This window comes from Apus apus, chromosome 11 (genome assembly GCF_020740795.1).
Source record: "Apus apus isolate bApuApu2 chromosome 11, bApuApu2.pri.cur, whole genome shotgun sequence".
In the NCBI taxonomy this organism is placed as follows: domain Eukaryota; kingdom Metazoa; phylum Chordata; class Aves; order Apodiformes; family Apodidae; genus Apus; species Apus apus.
Window position 1 is genome coordinate 9,142,019 of NC_067292.1, and position 18,943 is coordinate 9,160,961.

Genomic DNA, 18,943 nt, shown 5'->3' on the forward strand with positions numbered 1-18,943 from the left:
CTTTTACATGCAAGCCAGGCCCACTTCCTGTTCCTGCTCCTCCACTTACTACAAGTATAACTTTATTTTTGTTTTACTTTTCCCTGAAGTGCATCTTGTGAAATGCTGGAAGAAGGTAAGATTAGAAAACTGAAGACAAGAATCTAAATTTATTCCCTGTGTATGAATCCCATGACTACATGTTCCAGCTACATAGCACAAAGACTTTGAAGAGACCATGATCATCCAGCCACCCCTGAAACATCTGTTTTTCCAGCTATGATTGAAGAATGCTTTATAAAGTAACTGTAAAAAAAAAAAGTTTCTGTTTATTCACAGGGAAGGCTATGTATTTTGAGGGTACTGACTCAGCAACAGCTGATTATCAAAATTAAGTGTACCTGGGGATAAACTGTGATGGATCACTTGTGGCCTGATCCTCATCTAAAAGGGGGACTTTCCCAAGAAATCCGAGAGGCTTCCATTGCTCAACTGCTATTTCCACCCACATGTTCAAATTTCCTGAGCTCAGGAAGACCTACACTGTCTTACCAAATATTAAGAGAACAAAAGCAAACTGTGGGTCTCAAACTCCTACCATCTTTTCACCTGCTAGTGCATAGAGAGATAACTTTTTATCTCTGTTCAGGCTTACTGAGATGGATGTTACCTGGTACTGACTGCATCAAACAAAATTGAAATTTTATTAAATAGTTATTGCAGTTTTAATTATATAAATCTTGCTTTGCAGATATCAAATTAAGAAATAGATATTAGAAAATAAATTACATTTCACCATTTCTCCAAATATCCTCCTCTCCAACTTGGGAGTTAGGCAGCTCTACCTGTGCTTCTGGGATTGTCAAGAAGACCTGTGGTTCCCATCTGCACAAACTTCTCACTAGAGAGGAAGTCTTACTACATATGACAACAGATACCAGACTCAACAGTATTCAACATTTTCATCAGTTCTCTAAAGTAAACACATGTAACCAAGAATACTGAAACTAAATACTGAGAGGGCAGCTATGCTCTTGAATAATAACAAAATAAAATTATTTCAACCCAAGATCAAGTTATGTATTCTACTATCAGAGTATATTTGCCACCTATAAGAAGGATCTACAGAACAGAGACAAAATCGTAGAAGAAATAATTCAGCAGAGCTTAGTAATTACAGTAGGTAAGCATCTCAAGACGTGATGCCATGACAAAAAAAGGGAGAAAAAGCACTTATACATTCCTTCGGACATTTGGACACAATAGGTGTAAGTTGGTAATCTTACCTTTGCAAGGGACACTGGAATGCTGCATCCTGTTCCGGTATCCACATTTTTTAAAGTATGTTGAAAAATTGGACAGGGTACAGAGAAGAGTCAAAGAAGTTATTTGAAAGGAGGAGAAAATTTCCCACAGTATGAATCAAAGAACCTAAACTGCTTTGAATATTAAAAGGATTGAGCTGTGTACATGAAGACTCCAGTGTTCAAATAATAAAAAATACTTGCTGTTTTAAAAGTTTAACATAGAAAAGCACAACTAAATTAATAGTATAATAAAATAAACAGATGCAAAGTTAAAACAAAAGTCATACACAAAATTAAGTTGTAAATATAAGGGAGCTAACCATCAGAACAACCAAAGGTGTGCTTAATATTCCATCTTTTCACTTCTTACAACTCAGATTGTTTTTTCAGACACATATTTTGTATTTCCTTAATACCATACTTAAAAGATTGAGTGAATGACACATAATGGTCTATGTTTTATGGGGTCAGATGTGCTTATTAATTAACCCTGCTGACCTGACTTTTTCAATCTGTCAGCTTGATCATCTTGCCAAAGGAGAATAGTATAAGCAAGATAGCTAGGCTTACCCACAACATGACAGACAATCTATCTCCATGCTACAAATTAACTTGAAGGCTTCTTAAAAAAAGTCTGAGATACTGCAGAATATGAAATACTGCTGAAATTAGACTGCTGGTGCCCTTGACAAGATTATTCCAGGAAACCAAAGACATAAGCACATTAGAAACTTTGTCACTATCACTGGCATTTTATTTTATCGTGCTCTTTACAAAGAATATAAAATTTGTCTTAGAAAATAATCCAACAATTCAAACGTAAAGAATTTATTCCATCTTAAGGCTCCAATATATTAGTTTCTGCAATTCTACCTTCCCTGCTTAAGTCAAAACTTTTAAATGAAAATAATTTATTCACATTCATACAATAAGGCTGGTTTCTTAAAAAGCTAAAACTAACAGTATCTTTTATATCTGTGTACCAGATTGTTTGGAGCTTACAGAGCAATACCACATTAATAATGCTGTCATACAGACATATAATAGTAATATCACAGATGCAAACATCAGTAGAGGTTTTTAACTCAAAATTTGGTACTTACTACTAAGAGCAGAAAGTTAAGAAAAGAAAAAATACAGTAGTTTTGGACAATGTTAGAGCAGAAACAAGAGATAATGAACTACAGCAAGAATTCAAGAAGTAAAGGACACTCCCTAAAAAAATGTAGCTTTTTGCCACGTAAAAGAAAATAAATAATCATGACAATAAGAAGAAGAAACTAACTGAAAAAAGATGAGCCATTTCAAATCTGGTCATGATGTAGCTCAAGTTCTTGCTATTATATTTATAGACAAAGTAAAAACCACATCACACAGAAGAATTTGTGCTGAAATGACAGCAACCTCATGAGACAGTATACTGTGCCATAAAATTCTGTGCAAAGCTGCCATCCATAACAGAGAAGAAAATATATGAGCTGAATCAAATCCACTCTAGACTGCTCCTGTGCTCTCTCCTTTCCAAACTGATTTTAAATGACCAACTGACTTGTGGTCACTTCCTAGTTACTTGCAAGTCATTCTGTTCTGTCACCAGTGGTCCTGTAAGTCCAAAGGAGAGTATCCAAGGCCTATAGTTTGCTTCAGCTAAGCATTAAACCTTGACACATCTCCACCTATCTGTCCCACTCAAAAAGAGCATAAGGCAGAAGAGGTATCTTAACTTCTGGATGAAGATGGGTCTATGCCAAGGAAGCATTTTCTACTAAAAAAAGGCAGGGCTTTTGTTCTCGTGATTCTGCTGTAAAGGTGAATTTTCTTTTCTAGAAAAGAAAAGTGGACAGCACTCTACAGCCTTCTGTAGTCACAGTCATTATTACTAAACATTGTATGATAATTTTGCACCACAATTAAAAATGGAAACATGGTTTCTCAAGCAAAAATAAGTCCTAGGTAGGAAGAACCCAATTAACTGTATGAGCAGTACCATCTTTTTTTTTTTCTCCTCATTTAAGCTTACATAGGTACTGATGCCTTTATTCAAACACTAGATTCTGCTACTTCAAGATTCACAGAGACATTGCTTCCCCCTGGTAAAATAGTCCAATATTTTCATAAATATATTAGTGACCCAGAGGGCTGGATTCAGGCTGTACAAACAGTGATATCCTAGTGCCCACCTCACAGCACTGGGCTATGCTGCCTGGCCCCCACATAGTCCCCATGGGTCCCACATTGTACAAAGCAGCCCCCAAAGGTCTCTAGTATTAGTCTGCAGGTGTGTCTGTTAAAGCACTTCAATCCAGTCCCAGGTGTCTGGCAGTAGCCAGAAATCAGTTCTATTTCCAGTATCTCAAGCAAAGTTTGTAAAAAAACTGGAATTAACACAAGCCACTTTCAAAAACTCTAGTCAGCTCCCAAAAGATCAGGGACAAGTTCTGATTTTGAAGAAATGGCCTCAAAACGAAGACTGATATGACTTTATTCTTATTTGTAATTATTTTTTAGTTGGAATACAAGCTCTGTTAGATGCAGGAACTGCCATAAATGACAAAACACATTCCTGAATGAATGCTTCTACCATTGGTTTTCATTTCTTGAGGATCACCTGTGTGTTTCCCTCTCGGTTCTTTCTTAGAGCCAAGGCTGGCATTAGACAGTTTGGCATTTTGACACCACATCAAGTTTTCTGCCACTTCAAGTGTCAGTTGCTTGCACACACAGTTTCATTGCTGCAAGAACTGAAAAAACCCAACCCTGCAAAGATGATGAAACAAGTGTTCAGGCAACACAAAATACAACCACTGATCTGTGTCTTCTGGGAGACACACCTAACTTCTGAAGTCTCCTCCTCCCTGAAGCAGTGCTTCCCTTGGGATTGAGTCCAGGCTAATAAATCCAACGGAAGTCTGGTAAGTGTGTGCTGTGCTTAATCCTGTGCCTCATCTTTCAGGCTGCTCAAGGCTGAAAAACTGCATTCAGAACTGGACACACACAAAATATCCCACCAGAGCTCCTACGGACATATACAATTTTTAATTTTTTTGTTTTAAAACTATGGTCAAAATCTTTTGGAATATTTTTTTCCTGCACACAGACATAAATAGTCCCTTCTGCTGGCTGATTATGCAATGATCTGCATCTGTTATGACTCAGACTTCTCTCCTCATACAAACTCTCATCCAAGAGACACTGTCAAATTCTAGTATTCTCAGCTATTTGCCATGATTTCTCCCACTCCGCATGTTACCTCAGTTGTCAGTCCTGAAAAAGAAGGTACTGCAGCATTACAGTGGATCCACTCTGCAGTGACAGTAATTGCCAAAAAGCCTTGCAAACCACATGCACGTTGACCAAAACACCAAAGTCACTGCAAACACTTCTGTCAATTTTCCTACCCCGCCTCTACTTCTAGTGGGCCATGCCATGCACACAGTTTGGCTGCAAGATCTTAAGCTCTCCCTGTAGATCACGTAAGATGAAAATAATGAATTATATACTAAAAAAGGAATAATTTAGCCAAACACAAAATTATAGTAAACATTCTGTTATAGACAACACCGAAAGCTAAACATTTCAAAGCAGCAGCTCATCAGTTAAGCAAGAATCTCTGCTCTGGTGTTCTCTTCATTCCCCTGTGCCAGTTGCTTGTCTTCTGCAGAATAAGCTCCCTTTGAGCTGTGACACACAAAGGAAATGGAAAATTCCACTGACAGGTTCACCAGCTTTTGCATTTTTGCATAATACTGATAGTGCTGCACAACACAGACAAGTGCTTGTTCTTCCATCTTACTGTAACAGACCTGCCTCTTTCCAACACACCCAAGCAAGGTCCTTTTCTGGCCTCACCATCTCTGCTTCTTCCATGCTTACCTCAGAAAAATGAGAAAATGGTCAGGAAGTCTCTAACTATTATCAAAACAAAGCTCTTTCCCCAAATGACTAAAAGAATGTATTAAAAAAAAATAATAGTAATTTTTCTTATCTGTTGGATGCTAGTACATACCAATCCACATTTTCATTCCAACCAGGGATAGCGGACATCAGACAATATCCATAACACATTACAAAGAAGTAAAATTGTAATAGAGTACTAAAGGAAGCAATCCTGTATTGGACAATATCAGTTGACAGCCTGGTACTTCCCAATATGTAGGATAATCTGAAAGCAAATGATTTCAAATGGATCCTGGACGGCTCATGTGAGGGCTCTCTCAAGACAGACTTCTCAAATTTAAAACTTAAGAAGTTATTTCAAGCACTGCAGCAGCTTCTTCTCACACAGCTTGTAATAGCAAGGTTTGAGACTCTTCACAAGGGCAATACCCATTATAAAGTCATATAGATATATTTTTAAAGCATGCATAAAATGAATTTATACAGAAGCAGGAGTGATTTCCTCCTAAAGCATTCAGGAGTGTGAAATTCTTGTCACTCAATACAGTAAGACAGCACAGTGGCTGAAAGAACCAGTTACATGCTGATATCCACTGCATTATTTGGGGGAAAAAGAGAGAACTGTGTTAAGGTTTCTGTACTTATCTAGGTCCAACATACTGCCAAAGTGTTCTGGTAGGCAGCAAAACCATGCCACAAGGCTCAACAACAGAACAAAAGGTACCGACATACAGAATCAAGGGTGTGTGAAGTCATTAAACTGACTCTTCCTGAGGTACAACTTAAGCTCAGTCACAGACACCACACATACCATTCTGTGGTCTCTTTATAAAAAGTCTTGGTCAAACTTACTTGGAAAATAAACTAGATAGACCTTGTATGCTCTGTGAAATCACTTGCACCGTACCATCAACACAATCATGCATTTCATGTGACACTGAGGCACTTATAGACACTTGATATCATGCTCTTGTACATCTACTAGCATGTACAGAACTCTGTGGTATAAAAAGATGGACTTCAATTGCTGTTATTAGCTGTCAGACTGCTGTGATGCTCAATAAACAAGAAGCTGGCAACAGAAACAGAGACCACCTTCTCTCTGCAGCTGCTGCTTTTCAACTTGCCACAAAGATAAGTGGTGACAATAATGTGGCAGAACAGACACAAAAGGAGCAAAGGCAAGACAACCCAGGCACATTCCAGTGGTTTCAATTGTTTTGTTTTGCAAGCCACCTGGATCTCCCTCACCTACAGTTACCAGTCACACCCCTCAATCCATCTAAGCTTTCTACCAACTACTTCTAAAAAGAGTTCCTCAATAGACCATGCATACCCAGGGTACAAAAGACCATCCAGTCTCATTTTAGACAGGTCACTTAGCCTTACAAACAGATCCTATAGATGTGCAAATTACAATGTTAGTAAATTACATTTTTAAAATTATGTAAAAAAAGATCACAGAGAAGCCTAAAAACCTCTGGAACTGGTCTCTAACAGTACTTAAAAAATTACTGCTGTAAAACAAAACAGAACATAGGCACATAACTATCTGAGCTGTCCAAAGAAGTCAATGTAAATATTGTCCTTGAAGCTGACAGATCTTTTACTAGAGTGACTACCATGTTGATTTTATGACCTGTGTTTATGCAACCCAATCTGAAAGTTTAACTCATAATACAGCATGGAAATAGAGACTTGTACAAAAGGAATGTGCACTGCCAGCAGTTCTCTTCCTAAAACTCCTTGTATTTGAGAACACATTAAGCATTGCCAGTCAATGTTCAACAGTTATACATGTAAGCAATTCAAAACACTTGATTTCCACAGAAAGCACATAATTTTTTACACTAATACCCAATGATTATATTGTATTAAACTGTTTAAGAAAATACATGTAGCTCAGCTGTCCTAATATAAAAAAAAAAAAAAAAAAACAGTTTGAGAACTACATGCAACTGTAAATACAGCATCTGTCAAAGTTAAATAACTACAGGCTGCATTTTTATCCGTTTCATCCACAAACAGTAATTACTGGCATTAGCAGGAAGTTTATCCTTCCAAAGAGAATCTACCAGAAGACAATTTTAATCTTGCTACATTTCAAAACTTATTCTGCTGTTAGTAGTCAAAATAAATACAAGTAAAATGTATACCTTCCTCAGCATAAGAAAGTCATAAACAATCTTAAACAACTGTAGAAAGTAAAGGTCAAAGACTGAACTTATAAACAGATTTGCAGCTATTTTTACTATTTTTAACAGAGCAAGCATTTGTATGAACTTACAGTAAGATTCCAGTTGATCTGTGGTATTCTTGTGTGAAGATTTAGACTGAACATAAGCAACAGAACTCCAGTAACCACCAATGCACTACAGCTCACAAACTCGAAGAAATAAAGGCCTTCGCAAGGGGAACATTCCATGATGGTCTCTATGCAGATGAACGCAATCAGTGCCAAAACCTAGGAAGCAAAACAAGTGGAAAAAAATATAAATAGATTTCCACATTTTGAAAGTAGCCACAAGTATTCCTGAAATTTCCATTGGGAACATGATCAGTTTACACTCAGGAATGTGTGATTTTAGTTTATAACAGGGCACTGTCTAAAGAGCAAAAACAAAAGCAAATCAATGCAAGACTTTCTGGATATCTCCTGTTCAACAAAGTCTATTTTAGCAAAATGACAAAAAGTCTAACATCAAAACGTCTGAGATACCCAGAAAGGCAAGAAACCCCTTCAAGCCATTGGCTTAATGTGCAATGGCACCTCAAACATTTTCTTTCATTTTTCACTCATTACATGCTAATGCAAAACTTCAGGATGGAATGCATTTGTCTACTGGGCCAACCTCAAACTCAATTACATAGTATTAATATAGTGTGATTGTGAAAGACACTTAAATAAAGCTGTAATTTAAAATTCACTGCCAACTTGAGATCTAAATCAATTCAAAATAGAATAGACTCTCAATCTCTACCAACCTCTAAAAACGCCTGCCTTTTTCATGTTTTATCACCATCAATACACTATATTTCATATAAAAACATTTTATCATTCCCTGTAGGGCAATAAAATGAGCAGCTAATAGATAAAGGAAAAACTGATGCTGCAAACACATACATCTAACTGAGATAATGGCTAGTCACTAAATTCAAAAGGTATTTTGGTAGAGTTAACACAAATGCAGACTTTCAAGACAATAGTTTAATTTCACTACTTAGGATACAACAGTGAAACTCACTATACTTAAAAAAAATCTACCCAGTGAACAAAACTAAAATATGTAAAAAATATGTACGGATATTAGCTACCACTGATACCACTGAATATACCACTTACATGTATAAGTCTGTGTTTCAAACTATTTGTCTTAAAATATAACTGGTAAAAGAAAAATGTTTGCATGGATGGTTTTTCTTCTGTTTTTTAATTTTCCATGGCAAGCAAGGAAGGCTTTAAGAATTTTTTGCTTTGGTTTTCAAGACAACACCACCCCACCACCACCCACTCACATTTTTCAGAAATAATTCATTTTTTTGCTCTGCCACAAAATTCTAAGGAGACTGTACTAAGTCACTACAATTTGAGGATGAAGAACTCAGGGAGATAGACTCCTCAGAGGTAAAAACCCATAATTTGAAGGTTCTGCACTAACAAAACAAATTCCTAAGACAGACAGATGCCATAACACAAACACATTTCTGCTAAATACTGCTTTGCCAATTTCAGTAATGTTTTGCAGATACACTCTCTTCCAGCACTATTTATGCTTCATCCCTTAGTTTGTCTTTACCTCCTACAAGAAAACTATCAAAATTAAGCAAAAGGTTTTTCAAAGAAGATACCATTTTTTGTCACATCAGCAGTAATTCTAAGTAATGGACAATACCCCATATGCTTTGTCACATACTTCAGAATAAAGTGGCTAATTTAAGTTTAAAAATTGACTAAAACAAACCAGTTTTGATTCAAAAACATCTCACACTTGGGTAGAAAGCTTCTCGTAGTTCACTTATAACACTCTCTTTACAAAAATACATGCTATACTAAATTTTGCCAGCTAATAGAGCAGACCAATTCTTAAACAAAATCTGAATGGATACCTCTGGGAAAAAGGAAAGAAAGAATATCCAGTGGAATGGAATATTCAGAAAACCAGAATTAAAAATATTATTTCAGCAATCATACACACACAAACACTATTGTCCAGAACACAGCTTCATTTTGCAGTATTATATAGTGTTTAATGACATCCACCTTTTCTGTGAACACAGCCCTCAGAACATAAGATGACACAGCACAGAAGAAAAAAAGTAAAGCTCAAAACAAAGTTCTTAACCATCTCAAGCAGGATCAGTATCAAGTGTTAATGTTAGCTGGCAAAACTTTAACCTTTAAATGTTCCAATATAATAGTCTCCATTGTTCTTGCCACTATTTTCGAGAAGACAATTCTAAAATTACTACTCTTTTAAAAGAAATGGTTCTGCAATATTCTCTAGAAAGACTGTAGTGCAAGCCCAGGCAATATTAGGTTAAGTTCTAAAAATATTAAAAGTTCTGAATTGTGCCACCAACATTAAGCTGAAAGAGCCAAAAACTCTGGCACACGAATCACTACACTGAGCAACTGCTAAGACAGATCAAAAGTCAGGCTTGATCTCAGGTGTCCCAGATTATTTTCTGAGAGACTTCAGTGAACGTTAGCACTATTTTCTCCTGTTCTCTCAGAGCTCTGCAAATATAATGAAAACATCTCCTTTCTGACCTATGATTATTGCCATTGCCTGGATATTACCCATCACTGCCTACCACATTAGCAAATCTACATGAAGCTAAAAGTTTTTAAAAGGCTCAAAGACCTAAAATGTCACTTCTCCAGAGCTTCCCTCTGCCACACCCATACACCCAAGATAAAACTGATGCCCTGCCTTACCACATTTGCTACACACACCCTCTTGGGAAGAGGGAAGAAGAACAAAGAGCCTCCAGCCCTCCTGGGAAGCCTCCATGCTCCATCCACCATCTGAGGACACTGAGATTCATGCCTGCCTCAAGTGACTGAGGCACAAACATGCAGCTGAGAAATCCGTCACTCCCCAGCTGTCGAAGCTTTGCTCTTGCTTTGTAACACAGTCACCAACACTCCCTCAGAAAACCAGGAGACAGGATCCGTTTAGGCCTGCATCTGCCTCCCATGAAAGTAGTTACTGGACTAAGCAAACAAAAAACCAGCATTGTATCAGAGCACAGGTCTTAGCCAACAAAACACACACTGCCTATCTGTCCAGCACAGGAGGTGACCCTCACTTAGGAGTCACACCTCTTCTCATAGTTCAGGGGGATGACTTTCGACAAGTTTTTCCACAAGCACAAGTTCCAAGATTGGTTTACTGAAGAAAAACGAGAAGTGGAATGTGATGGAGATCTCATATTAATTACTGCTCTCTCCTACAAGTAACACAGCTACAGCTTTCTCAGGCACAGGCAATAGAGGAAGTTTCTTCTGATGGATGAAACAAACATTTTCATCCATTTTTCTCTGCAGTGAGTACTTGGGAGAGTTTTCCATTCCACCCTAATTCTTCCAATATCCTAAGATTTTTATAACTCTCTTATTACTATTTGTCAGTTGCTTTTGGTTTCCCTTCTACGTGCACTCTTCTTAAAGTAAGTACAGTAGATACTGCTGCCTCAACACTATGGAAACTATGAAAACATCCACTTGTTCTACTGGATTCTCAGGTCCACTCACAGACATCCTAGGCTACCTGCAATACCACCTATTTCTTGAACAAATGAGATGCAAATATCTAGTAAACAAAGCAAAATTAACAAGAGTGAGCTTCAGAGTATGCTGAGAAAAGGTCTGGGTCTGCCCACACTTGGAGCCCCATGTGAGCAATTCAGCTCTAGTTTTGTGACATAGAAAACATCCTCCTGTCCTTCATCCCTTATCTCCCACCACTACATAATGAAAAGGCAGAAGAAAAAAAACTCCAAACAGAGGAAAGTACGAGGTGTTTTACCCTATCTTGTGCTTTTTGTCTTGATTAAACTGGCAAACTGATATCCAATGTTATGTTTTGGGACATTCAGGACCACTGAGATAACTCCTGTACAGTGTGAGGCCATCGCACTGTTACTAAACAGCAACAAATCCCCATGTAAAGCTGCACTGCACATGAAGCAGCCCCTCACTAGAAGGGGATAAAGCAACCACAATTTAGGGCCATTCCTGAGAGAGAGCCTCTGTACCAGGATCCAATGTCCTTTAATTTAGCCATGTTAGCCTCCTACCATTATTGTATTCATCTCAACTTTCCTGTAAATTCCCCTGGAGAAGGGCCCTTAACGAAGAAATCATCTGCCTTAGGGCTATGTAAATGGCTTATATTTACATCACTTTCTTGGCAACACAGGCACGTCAGATATAAAACACTGTATTTCCCCAAAATGGAGAAAATGTGCCATGACAGGAAGCAATGCTGAAAAAGAGCTTTTAGGAGGTTACTAACGGTGTATTTTTCCTGTCAGAACATGTTGTGTTTTATTCTTGAAGAAAATAATCAAACAACTTTGCACTAAAAATAAAAAAGACAGTTCTGCAATGAAAACAAAGTTAAAAAAAAAGTTTTCCTGTTTGTCTAAAACATTACCACAGAAAGCCTTATTGTGTGGTTAAATGACATAATTACGCATGATTTCCAAAAAAACCACAAAATGGTCAGCATTTTTTCTGCCTGAAAAATACCCACAGAATTTTAGTAAGAATGTCACACTACCAAGACATTTTTACATCCAGACTGTTTAAATTAATGGTACAGCATAATACATATACACAAAATAGAGAAGAAATAAATTGCTTTTACACCACTTAAAGTATCTGAAGACATTAAACTTTTTATAATTAAAATCTAGATTTATTGTTCTCATTTACTTGGCCCAGCAGTCCCAACTTAATGTAGGAAACCGGTCTCATTCCTTGCAAAGCACATGCATTTCCCACATCTAAAACAGCTGGCACAGATATGAATTTTTGGGATCATATGTCTTAAACACAGTCCTGCTTCTCCAGCAGGAAACCATCTTCTACCCTAAGCAGAAGAATGACTGATTTCCCGCCTGTTCCTAGTCTGCATCCTTAAGACTAAGAGAAATGTGTTATTAACTCTAGTAATTGGACTGCAAGGAGCCTGAACAAAATCCAAAGAAATTTGACCAGACCACCAAATTCAACTCCGATTTGGTTTTAGTGGTGAAGAAATAAATAATAGCAGAATATTTGAATTTCAGATCTTCATTGCACCTCTAGGGTTTTACACATAGCTGAAATCCTTAAGTTTTTACTATTTCTTAGTTCAGTTTTGGATATAACATGGCAAGACTTCAGAGCATTAAATATTGTAGAATCTTTATTAAATCAGCTGATCTTTTGCCACCTCCAGCAGTTTTCTATAATCCTTGAAAGATTCAGCTACTGCTGACTTCCCTTTCCCAACTTAGGCAAAAGACCAATTCTAAACACAGAACATATTTCTGAGGCCAGAAACAATTTGATGGCATATTATGAGAAAGGGTCATATTTAAGAACAAGGGTAATCAACACTCAAAGTTAACAACAGAATGATGGTTGTTTTGAAACACTAAGCACATAAAAACTAACATTTATTCTAAAAAAATAATTAACTGGACTGAACTAAGGTGAAGCAACTCTCAACTGGCTAAAATACAAATGCATCATTTTTAAAAGTGAAATTAATTGTAGAGTCCACAATGAAAAAAAGCAGCAGACATGAAGTAGTGACTCATTTCCTGCTAACTATGCATTAGTACAGTGTTTTGTTTATTGCTAAGACATACCTATAAAAGAAACATTCTTACCTGCTCGACAAATGAAAAACCAGTTCTAGTCCAAATACCATTAAACAAACAGCATTTTACAGTACTGAAATATTTTATGTTTTGGATTGTTTTCCTTGAAAGAGAAAAAAAAAATTCTTCCTGTTAACTGCTAAATAATTTCAGGGGTTTTTTACATTACATTTATATTGTCCTCATAGAAAATCCTTATTTCAGCATGCAAAGTAATAACTGAACATGCAGATGGTTGTGAAGCCCTTGTTTTCACAACACCCGCATGGCTCATTCCGGAGGTGTCAGTGACCAGACCCATCCTGTGCTGCTCCTCAGAAGTGGAGCAGCACCAGATATGGCCATGGCCACCACCTCCTCCCCTTTCTCCCTACACCATTTCTCTCTACAAGAGCAGGCCCCTCACCTGACTTTTGGCATTTAGGGGTGCACTCTGCTTGGACTGGAAGAATCATCTCGTGACCTCCACCCTCAGCCCCATCTCCATCAGTATCTGGCCAACTACTTCTCTCGCACTTGCAAAAAGTTGCTCATCCCTACTTCGTCTTATCTTTGCAGACCTGACTAAGAGCTTGGCTTATTAACACCAAACTAAAACACAACCATCTTACTAAAGAAAAAAAAAAATTACTCTGATTTAGGTTTATTTCAGTTTTTACCCAACCAAACAGATGACCAAGAGAACTGAACACAATCGGTAACCAAGGCACAGTATAAAGAATTCACTGGTAATTCTATTTTTGTCTTAAAGACTAATTTAATAGTTAATATAACTAGAAGTCACAGCACTTATTAGCTTGTTAATAACAACTGCGCAGGATGCTCAAGAGGGGATGTCTAGGAGAGGTACCTCTCAGTACACTGTCCCACTTCCCATCCCCAGTCTCTCAGTAAGGGTACAGTATCCTCTCCAGTCCATTTCCTACCATTTTCTATTAAGTCATGCTGTAAATACTCAAATTATCATATCTTTGCTATTTAAACAAAATGGATAAATGCTTTTAGCCTATTTTTTACTTCAGGCTGCAAACACGTGCTATATGGTACATACGCACACATGCTCTCAGCTGGAACACAGCAAGTTACTAAGATTGTGTTGGTATATTTTTAAGCAAAGTTAAAAAAATTACTATTGCCTCACTTATGAGAACTCTCTACTCAGCTCTTTAAAAAACAGAAAAATCAACACTTTGACTTGGTTTTGTTTTCCCATTCACAGTCATAGACCAACCTGTGTTGGAAACCTGGCTAGTCAAAACAACATTAAAACACAGCACAGTAAATCTGTAAGAAACAGTAGGATAAATTAATTTGTTTTGAGAAATAAAAGTGTAGTCATAAAATCTGACAAGTATTTGATCTGCGCAGCCTCCTTTTTAACTAGCCTGTTAGGCTATTTTAAAAAGTGAAAGTTCTATTTTAAGTCTATCAGAATCAGTCTGTATCCTTTAAAACCCCATTTAATCCAAATTATGAGTAAACATCAAACATCCCAGAAATACTAAAACAAGAAAGGAATTTTAATGAGAAAACAATCAAGAACTTAAAGTAACCCTAAGGAATCCATTAAAGTTTTGGGGGTTTGTTTAAAGGAAATGGTGCAAATGTCCTTGAAATCCCAACGTTCCCAAGATTGCAATCTGAAGGCCCCCTTAGATGCCATGCCTTAAAAGGCAAAAAGAGTCTAGACATACTGGTAAAACAGAACATTAAAAAAATAGATGTAGGCCAGAACATTAAAGAGCACTGCCAGCTGTACTGGGGAATGCACGAAACCTTCAAGCCTAGCTGTTTAGACTGTCTTAGGAGCGTTATACAGCAGTATCTCATCCAGAATAGAAAAGAGCCCACAAACTTGCGTTGTGTAACTGCAAATCCACCTACTCCTCAGTAGTCCTCAGATTTTATAACTCAGGACCAGATCCGCCTAGGGACTGCAAACAAACTTGGCACACTGCAAACAGAGGACTATAAAATGTTGTAAATAACACAAATGCCTTTGCCTTCCCTGTCACAATGCTTACTGTACTGCCACCATGAACTGAACATACTGAACATCCCAAAGACTTAGGACCCTACCTTATAATTCTGGAAGAGTACTCTTTCCAAAACACTTAAGTAATGTTACTAAGTGATAACATCATATAAAAGTAAAAGATCCCAATGTTTAAAAATTTTTTTCATCTACATGAGATAAAATGTTTATAAGCATTAAATGCAACAATAAGTATCTTCTTGAGGAGTATATGATCAAGCAACTAATTAATTTATTCACCAAATTCAAGTGGCTATATCAGCTCCTAGCATTAAAATAATTTCAGAAGACAAAAGCTACAGAAGGTTATTAAAGATCTGTAAAACTTAAGCATTTCATAATATTCACAACTGTGCTCATTGCTTTCTTGCATTAACAGTTTAAAATGTACAAAGGTACAGAAAACTACTAATAAGGAAATGTTTGTAGTTGATTCATTGAACACTTTCACAAAAAATTGCCAGAACACCTAAGAGACTGGCAGGAGTATCTGCTGTAACAGCAGCAGATTTGTAGAATCTGAAAATACCAATGTTTAGCTTGAGTGAAAGTTACAGCAGAAGCATCACCACACACAACTCCAGACCTAAGCACAGGACAGACTTCTACAAACCAGGCACATGGTTGCTGTGCTTTTAAGCTGTGCTGTAATGAGGGCAACTATCACAAACAAGTTCAGCTCACTTGCAAGCTGAACAACTTGTGAACATACACACAAGCTAAACAAAATGTAAAGAAATGTCTTGAACAAGACATTATTCAAGCATCAACACCTGAATATCAAGGCACATATTAAAAGAATTTTAACTGCAGACAGTGCTGAAGACACTTGCTTGGGTAGAAACATGTCATATTCTTCTGCAAGCTAAGGCATTAAATACCATAGGCTTAATACCAGAGCAATTAATCACATATAATAGTGAGAAATGTGATACTCAGAGTTATAGTTTTCAGTTTAACTCACACAGAATGAGATTAAAACATTAAAAGTTACTCTGCTTACCTGAAACTACATTTCAGGCATTATGCTATTCTAGTACAGATCTCATCCTGGATATTTACTAAATAAAACAAAGCTTGAGACCTGTCACTGTAAAGACTGCATTACTTGATTCATGCAGTTGCATACTGCATGGGCTTCTCAGTTTGGGTGAGTGCTACACCAGCTGTAAAACCTCTTTGCCCATAGCCAGTAATATTTTTACCCATCTTTCCTCTACTCATGGTTCTACATTCTTACATATACTCTACATCAGGTTAGTGTTATCCAGCTTTTGCATTCCTCCTCCCATATTCTGGACAGCTGATGGTAGAAGTTCCAGAGAAACCTAAACATTACTTCCATATTTTGGAAGCAACTAACTACAAAAATCATCCGTGAATTAGGTGACTCATTTTTTTAAAAAAATCAAAACACTTTTTTAAAATCCACCTCTTATTTAGCAGAAGCAACTACTGCCACTACAGAGTTACAGCAGTTGACCAATCGTTAAGATGTCTATTAATTCTGTATCTAGTTCTCTTTGTATAAAAATTTCAGTACAAAATTATTTATGGAGGTCTAGAATCAAGACAAGTATTTCTGAAATGCTATTTTGAGCACAGAACAACAGCTATCGAAAACTGTATGCAAGTTGATTTAACTGCATCAGAAATAACAGATCCCTCCTCTACTGATTATGTCACAAGAAAAACACCTCTTAAGTTCCCAGTCTTTCTCCTTGTCTTCTCAAATGATAGTGAGATCACTAGGCAGGCTCATCAACAAAAGACATTACAAGAAAAGAACATAGCTTTCCAAATAATAATCCCATTAGAACTACATTTCTTCCTGCAGCATCTACAATTAGTATAGAGTATCGATTACTATTACACTGGTTCATAATGAGAGGGGAAAAATAGAGCACACTTATTATAGAGATTATAGAAATTTCTTCTGAAAGCAGATTTCTAAACTATCCACCACCTTAGAGAGAAATTTGTAACAGGAATTTGGAGTTGACTAACAGTAGGATACCAGCATATGACCAGAGATGGTAGTTAAGGGACATCAGTCCAGACCAGTGTGCTCTACTTGCTTCCTGAAATGCCTGTACACCAATGCACGCAGCATGGGCAATAAACAGGAAGAGTTAGAGGTCTGTGTGCGGTCTAAGGGTTATGATCTGGTAGCAATAACAGAGACATGGTGGGACAGCTCACACGACTGGAATGTGGCCATGGATGGCTATGTGCTTTTTAGGAAAGATCGGCCGGTGAAGCGAGGTGGTGGAGTTGCTCTTTATGTGAGAGAGCAGCTAGAATGTATCGAGTTTTGTGCAGGGGCTGATGAGGGGCAAGTTGAAAGTCTGTGGGTGAGAATTAAAGGGCAGGGTGGTATGGGTGATACAGTTGTGGGGGTCTACTACAGACCTCCTGATCAAGATGAGGAAGTTGATGAGGCTTTCTACAGGCAGCTGAAAGCAGCCTCACAATTACAGTCCTTGGTCCTCATGGGAGATTTTAACTACCCCGATATCTGCTGGAAGACTCACACAGTCTAGGAGGTTCCTCCAGTGCATTGATGACAACTTCTTAATGCAAATGGTATATAAGCCGACTAGAAGAGGAGCGCTGCTGGTTCTTGTGCTCACCAACAAGGAGGGCCTTGTTGAAGCAGTGGTGGTCAATGGCAGCCTTGGCTGCAGTGACCACGAGATGGTGGAGTTCAGGATCCTGTGTGGGAGGAACAGAATACCCAGCAGGACCAGAACCCTGGACTTCCACAGAGCAAACTTCGGCCTCCTCAATCAATTGTTAAGGGAAGTCCCATGGGACAGAGTGCTAGAAGGTAAAGGGGCTCAAGATAGCTGGACAACATTCAAGGACCACTTCTTGCAAGCACAGGATCAGTGTGTCCCAATGGGTAGAAAATCTAGTAAGGGAGCTAGGAGACCAGCGTGGTTAAAAAAGGAACTGCTGGGCAAACTCAAATGGAAAAGGAAAATCTATAGATCATGGAAGGAGGGGCTGGTTACTTGGACTGTTGTCAGAGAATGTAGGGAGGCAACTAGGAAAGCTAAGGCCTCCTTGGAACTTAACCTTGCAAGTCGGGTTAAGGACAATAGAAAGGGCTTTTTCAAATACATAGCCAACAAAACTAATACCAAAGGCAATATAGGCCCACTGCTGAATGAGGTGGGAGCCCTGGTGACAGAGGATATAAAGAAGGCAGAGGTGCTGAATGCCTTCTTTGCCTCTGTCTTTACTCCTGCAGGCTTTCCCCATGAGCCCCAGTCTCATATAGCCCCAGTAGAAGTCAAGATAAAGGAGGAGTTTGCCCAGGTAGATGAGGATTGGGTTAGGGATCAGTTGCGTAATCTGGACATACATAAATCGATGGGTCCGGATGAAATGCATCCAAGGGTGCTGAGGGAGCTGGCGGAGGTCATTGCTAGTCCACTCTCCATCATCTTCGGTAAGTCATGGGGAACAGGAGAGGTGCCTGAGGACTGGAGGATACCAAATGTCACTCCAGTCTACAAGAAGGGCAAGAAGGAGGACCCGGGTAACTATAGACCGGTCAGCCTCACCTCCATCCCTGGAAAGGTAATGGAACAACTTGTCCTTGGCACTATCTCTAGACATACCAAGGACATGGGGGTCATCAAGAGCAGTCAACATGGTTTTACCAAGGGTAAGTCATGTTTGACTAACCTCATAGCCTTCTATGAGGAAATTACGAGGTGGATAGATGATGGTAGAGCGGTGGATGTGGTCTATCTTGATTTCAGTAAAGCATTTGACACCGTCTCCCACAGCATCCTTGTAGATAAGTTGATCAAGTATGGGGTTGATGATCAGGCAG

At 38.1% G+C, this 18,943-nt stretch overlaps 1 protein-coding gene across 1 annotated transcript in view; it reads right to left on the minus strand.

Moving 5' to 3' along the window:
• The window catches only part of CMTM4 (CKLF like MARVEL transmembrane domain containing 4), a 38,716-nt gene that overhangs the window by 11,349 nt on the left and 8,424 nt on the right, over window positions 1–18,943 (minus strand). Inside the window, exon 2 of the mRNA XM_051629426.1 lies at window positions 7,471–7,647. Coding sequence (XP_051485386.1) covers window positions 7,471–7,647 — 177 coding nt within the window. The remainder of the gene's footprint in view (window positions 1–7,470; window positions 7,648–18,943) is intronic.